Source organism: Mercenaria mercenaria, chromosome 14 (genome assembly GCF_021730395.1).
Source record: "Mercenaria mercenaria strain notata chromosome 14, MADL_Memer_1, whole genome shotgun sequence".
Lineage (NCBI taxonomy): Eukaryota > Metazoa > Mollusca > Bivalvia > Venerida > Veneridae > Mercenaria > Mercenaria mercenaria.
The window spans coordinates 43684639-43690739 of NC_069374.1; the positions used below are offsets into that span (position 1 = coordinate 43684639).

Consider the following 6101-nt stretch of genomic DNA (forward strand, 5'->3'; position numbering starts at 1 on the left):
GTACATGAACAAACCTCATGCTGACGAAACATCTGCCATATCAGCAAAGTTTAACAATGAATCTTTGTGTTATTTGTATCTAATTTCATTTTAAAAATTAAATGGTGAGTTATTTACTATTTTCAAGTGACTATTCAATATTCTCGATCTGTCTAAACCGGATTCTATTACAATTCGCAACAAAACCTTCAAGCTCAAACTCAGCTGAGACCGAAAAAGGTTCTGTAAACATGTGGTTAGATGCAGAGGCTTCAGGAAGTTTCCATACATTTTCTGTTTATTGTTGATTCAATAAAAGACCATATACAAAATACGTAAGAACACCCTGAGGTTTATGTACAGTTGATCTGCGATATCGCCTGTCATTTCTGTGTGTATACTAACAACAGATATGATTGGCCTTTCCAGCAACTCTTCCTATTGGATCATAATGTCATTCAGAATTCCAATACTGTATATAAAAGCAGACTCGCAAACGATATTATTTGCATTCCGTCGTAAAGGTCTCCTTGTATGAAATATATTGTTAAATTTTTCTGATATAAAATCAATCTATTTTAGGGTTTATTTTTCTAAAGCAACTAAAATGATGAATTTATTTCTATACGTATTAAATTCTGCAATGATATTTACCGAAGTTGGCGGACAGTGGACAACAGGCAGAATACGTTCAGCTGAACAGGTATATAAATATTATTTTTTCATTTTGACGCGTTCATAATATAATAATTGCTTCTCAGAAAATTGATTTTAGTAATTTTATTAATGCTCTAATTCTTTTTTGTAAGAACAGCAATAAAGTTATTAAAACAAAACTCCCTCTACTAATCTACGTAGAGAATACCTATTTTCTTTCAGTAAAGGTTTGAAATATTTTTCACCGGGTGAAGACCGTCGAATAAAAATTTACGATCTGGTATTCACGAGTGAAAGATATGTTAATACGTTTTTAAGTTATTTTATGTATTGCTAAATTTGTAACACACAGTAGTCCCATATCAGTAATAATATGTTGTTTTTTTTCACTGTAAAATCACCAGAATATTTTACGACAATATTTAAATAATTCACATAAAAAGATGTTATAAATGTTGTTATCTTTTATTAACAATTGTCGTATTGACATTGTGTGTAAAGTCATTTCGTTCTCCGCCTCTTAATTCGTTTTGGGAGTTTCAATTTACTTGAGGAGGACTGGATAGTACTAATACAGAGTCCAGGAACACTGTTTCGGTTAACTACTCTTACGTAAATGAAGTATTGTTGAAAAACGGCGCTTAACCGGAAACAAACAAACCAGTTGTTATGCGAATTAACTGTGATTTCCTTATTTTCTGTAGCCTAAGAAAACAAAGGACCTGTCGCACTACAATACAGACAACTTCGTTAACGTTATTCCACTGAGAGGTCTTGCAATTTCAAAGAAATACCGTTTTTGAAGCTAAGTGAATCCAGGGTGACAGTGTGCTTTCGAGATTGAAATGGGGAAAAAATCATTTTATATGTTCATATTGAATATGTTTCAAACCTATTTTACAGATGTTTTAATACAACAAAATAAACGCACACAAGTATAGGGCATGTGGAGACTTTCAGGCTTTTAATGGTGGACGAAGACGCTAGGTGCCCCTCCGTGCATTATTTCATCACGTGTGAGCAACTCTTAAGTAGTAGTAAAAAGGTTGAGAATCACTGTAAATCTTTTCTTTTATTTTGAAACGAATACTGCTTTTAAACACACCCTTAGTTTTTGTTTCATTATATTTCTTGCAGTCTGCCACAGCATCGGGCGAGCCAACGCCGGTATTCAATGGAGGTTTACCAGGCTTCGGACCAGTGACAGATCACTTATCTTTCCAAGCACCTTTCATTGTAGGAAGGAAATGGCGAGCTATGCACCCAAAGGTAAATCAGTTGGAAGAATTGCTGGCTCGTGATCACAGTGGAAATGAAATTACACCTCCATCAAAACTTGATACAGATACATTCAAAGTGGATCATGTCTCCATGCAATTTACCAAACTAAACAATAAATCATCTCGTGGACTTTTGCAAAGCCTCATCCTTGGTACAAGTGGCTATTTACAAAGCGTACAAAGACTGCTTAGCCATGAAAAAGAATCCAGTAAGCAGAATATTCCAAGTGCTAGTAGAATAAAGCATGCTCTTCTATCAGCAAGATATGGCAACACACTTGAGCCAGGTTCAACGATTCTTACAGCCACAGGTCTGACTGAAGATATACCGGTAGCTGGTAAAGGACATATGATTAATGCCATCACGGCGCATTCTGGTCTCAAAACGAAACGTGCATTTCCAGTAAGTGTATTTTCTTTTTATTTCTGATAGTATAAAAATGTTAAAGAGAAATTAAAACCTTTCCTAATGCTACATTATTTTTATTCTTTAACTGGCAAACCCCTTTCTTTGAGCGGGTAATTGGTTAGAAAATCGTAGTCTTATGTTTTATCTTAAAAGGTCTGGAGAAAATTCTTTAGGTAAGTTTATTCATGAAATACGATGGTACTTTATACCAGTTATGTTTTTGGATTTGGCAACATTTTTTTCTTCACTTTTCACATTGTGTATCTGTTCTAAGAATTGGAATAATTTTTATAGATATGGTGCTAATGATTTATCTATGCGTATTTTGTACAGGTCATAAGGTTATGAACTATGTATGTTTAATGTGTTTCAGTTTCAAGTTGTGGTAATAGTTAGTAAACCAAATGGGCCTCACAGAAACTCATTTATATTTTTGCCTCTATGGGCCGACATGACCGTCCTTGATGCCTTCAAATCGGCCACAAGAACATACATGGACCATAATACAGCTGGTGTAAAAGACATTCCTTTCAACATAGTGCTCGGTTGGAATAACAAATTACAATGCTATGTTACCGTCGAAGCTGTCGGCGTAGAAAACAGACGTAGACAAGCTTGGTACTTCACAGTTAGAAACTACTTGCATGAGGTTCGTATAATCGTATAAATATTTATACATTCACTTATTCAAGAAGAAAAATGTTATTAGAAGATACAGATGCTTTCAAGAAAATAAGCTCAAGTTGTAATCAAATGTTATTTTTGTTCATAATTATCTTTCTCAACATTGCGGAAGTACTCACTTGTAAAACACGTACTTCGACAAGAAATTCGTTTGATATACTAGTACCCACAAAAGGAAACGTCGATACGGAACGCATATTCATTTAGACTAGCTAAAGTCTGGTTAAGAACGTACTAGATATAAACTTCGACGTTTATTGAGCTTTACCGTCTTTTGGTCATAGGTAATTTTACAATGTAAGGAAATGTAATTTGATCAATGTATGTTTAATTATGAATTTCAGGTTGTATATAAAGGTCGCTGCCTTCCAGGAGACGATGTTATTCTCAGACCAAGAAGCAGCGTTCAGCTTACATTTGAACGAAAGAAACGTCGCTCGGATTAAAAAAACAACAAAACTTTAGTTCACTTGTGAAGTGATTCAAAATTCAATAATGCGGGTTTTTGAAATATGTGTTAAAGTATTTATATCAGAATTATTTTCATAATAATATTTTGTAACTTGCAAAACAACAGAAAATATCTATTAAAACATATTTTTACTCTAAACGTCGTCGAAATGGTACAACTTACTCACCTTCTACCACGGCAAACAGCCTGTCTTGCCCTTGATATCACGAAAACCTTTGACTTTCAACCTATATATCCGAGGGTTGCATTCTGCATATTTATTTTCCCACTTTTTGCCTTAATATGTTTGTTTTGACTTTGTTGTCTATGTGTTTAACACTGTAAATGTTTTAATGTGTACATGATGTGGGCATAGGAAAAAGAGATCAATATAATTGCATCTTTTCTAATCCTACCAGGTGTTCTGTATTACAAAAGTGCTTTTATTGTGACATTTTTGATACAAGCAAATCTGTATTATCTGCACTATAAAATACTTACTGGTATTTCATTTTATTATCGGCTTGTTTAAAGTTAATTTTTACCATAAGTAAATTGACAAAATCATAGGAACCAGTGATTCAGGGGTAAATCAAACAAATATAAATAAATCCTAAACGATTTTGTTGTGCAAAAATGTTTAATATTGTGTCTTAAACCGTTTTCGTTTTCTACTCTATTGTGTAATTGCAAGGGAAGTAAACTAATAGATATCTCTGCTTTAAAGTACTAGCCCAAGGCAAGAGTTGACATTGCACATTTGTGAAATCATTTTTGTTAATTTCAAGGACTTGGAAATCAATTTCTAGACTTTATTTAATGTATTTCTATAACCCTATCTCTACATGTCTACCGTTTAAAGCTCACTTTATGTGCATAGGTATGTACATAAGTGTACATTCTTACTTGCGGATGTACGTGCGCATACATACATGCGTAACAAGTATATCTAAGAAAGGCTGTGAGGGGTTGAAAAGATAAGGAGAGAAGAAGAAATGTTGCCTATTTTCAGATTTATTCTCGCTGAAGAACCTGGACCGTGAACTGACACCACTGAAGCTGCGCTCTGCACGTAATAACATATGGAAAATAATTGAAATAATTGATTGGAAAACCACTTGTTGTAATAAACATTGAGGTCCCAAGTTTTTATTGTAGTTAAAATATATGCTTACACTAAAGGAGCTCACGATCGTCGTTTTGAACGCCTACCTTTATATGGACTGGCAGACGGACAATTGTGAAAAATGTGTGACTCCTCAAAATTGGTAGTATGATATTAACATGCCAGTCTGATATATGAATGCTTAAACAGTATCTTAAATTACAGATGATATATTAGCAACATATATCAATGGTTATTGACCGCTGATAATGTGATATATTAGCAGTATCTATGCAAACGCTTAATTGGTAGGAAGGTATTATTAACATGTCCATCTGATATGATAATAGTTAGAACAGTATCTTAATTGGCAGGTGACATATTAGCATCTTATATACAAACGTTTAATTTGTCGGACGACATTAACATGTCTGATATGTTATTGGTAAGGAAAAACATCTTAACTGACAAATGACAATGTGAGATATAAGCATCATATATACAAACGCTTAATTGATAGGACGATATTTCAAACACGTTTGATATGTCAAAAGTTAGACTAGTACCTTTATTGGCAGATGGCGCAGCTTGTATACAAACGTTTATTTACTTTCTAGAATATACGAGCATACGTTGCTTTTAAAAGGTCATATAAATATTCAGAGATAATGAATGGGTCTTAGTCAATACGACGAAGATCAAGTTGATGTCAATTTAGATACTGTAACGTCCGTTTCAGACTTGACCCAGAGCGCACATTTTCCCGGACAGATTCTAATCGATCAATTTGTGTTTTGGTGTGGGGAATCCGGATGTGCATTCCAATTGTGGTCAAAAGAGCTTCTGGTAAAAAGGTAAAAGTAGATGTCCCTGGAAACACAGACCACAGCAACAGACAAAACCAGTAACACAAATCGTAATGTACGGCCGCCACAAATAAACTGTAATTAAAAGATACAGCAGGGAAGCTGCTGTAAATAGCCATCAACAAGAACACTTTACTTATATGAAAGGTACACAAAAAGTAGAAGAGATGTGGTAATCAGGGAGTGTGTGTCACTGACTAATCAGGGAGTGTGTGTGTGTGTGTGTGTGTGTGTGTGGTGGAGGGGCGGGGGGGGGGGAGTGGGTCAGAAGGGAAAAGGTAGGTAAAAAGTGGAGTACAAAATGTAGTTGGAGTGCGGGAATCATAAAAGAGTGATGGAGTGAGTAACACCACTAATGTGCAAAAATAGGGGAAAAGTGGAAATTCCATATAACACTACACACAACATATTAAATGAAATGGACAAAAAGCAAGTTAAAAATAAGGCATGGCAATTTCACATTTATCTTATTTCTAACTAGTTAGAAAAGACAAAGTAAATGAGAAAAAATTGTTATTAGTAGCAAAATACCAGACTGTTTAAAATGAAAAATATATTATACGTACGTTTTCCTTGCTGTCTACAGAAATGGAGTCCGTGTTGTATCTTATTTTTTTACTAAATATACCAAATGCCCTTCCCACTTCACCGAAATTACAAAACGATAACA

At 34.4% G+C, this 6101-nt stretch overlaps 1 protein-coding gene across 1 annotated transcript; it reads left to right on the forward strand.

Moving 5' to 3' along the window:
• Positions 1-508: 508 nt before the first annotated feature.
• Positions 509-3949, forward strand: LOC123528225 (uncharacterized). Its single transcript, XM_045307953.2, has 4 exons — positions 509-682; positions 1774-2319; positions 2699-2974; positions 3354-3949. Exons 1-4 carry the CDS (start codon positions 587-589, stop codon positions 3453-3455), a joined length of 1020 nt encoding a protein of 339 aa, XP_045163888.2. The 5' UTR covers positions 509-586; the 3' UTR covers positions 3456-3949.
• The last annotated feature ends 2152 nt before the right edge of the window (positions 3950-6101 follow it).

Coding starts and splice junctions, on each gene's coding strand:
- LOC123528225 (XM_045307953.2), top strand. CDS start 587: ATGATGAATTTATTTCTATACGTATTAAATTCTGCAATGATATTTACC. Junction 683..1,773: donor GAATACGTTCAGCTGAACAG/GTATATAAATAT, acceptor TATTTCTTGCAG/TCTGCCACAGCATCGGGCGA. Junction 2,975..3,353: donor TTAGAAACTACTTGCATGAG/GTTCGTATAATC, acceptor TATGAATTTCAG/GTTGTATATAAAGGTCGCTG.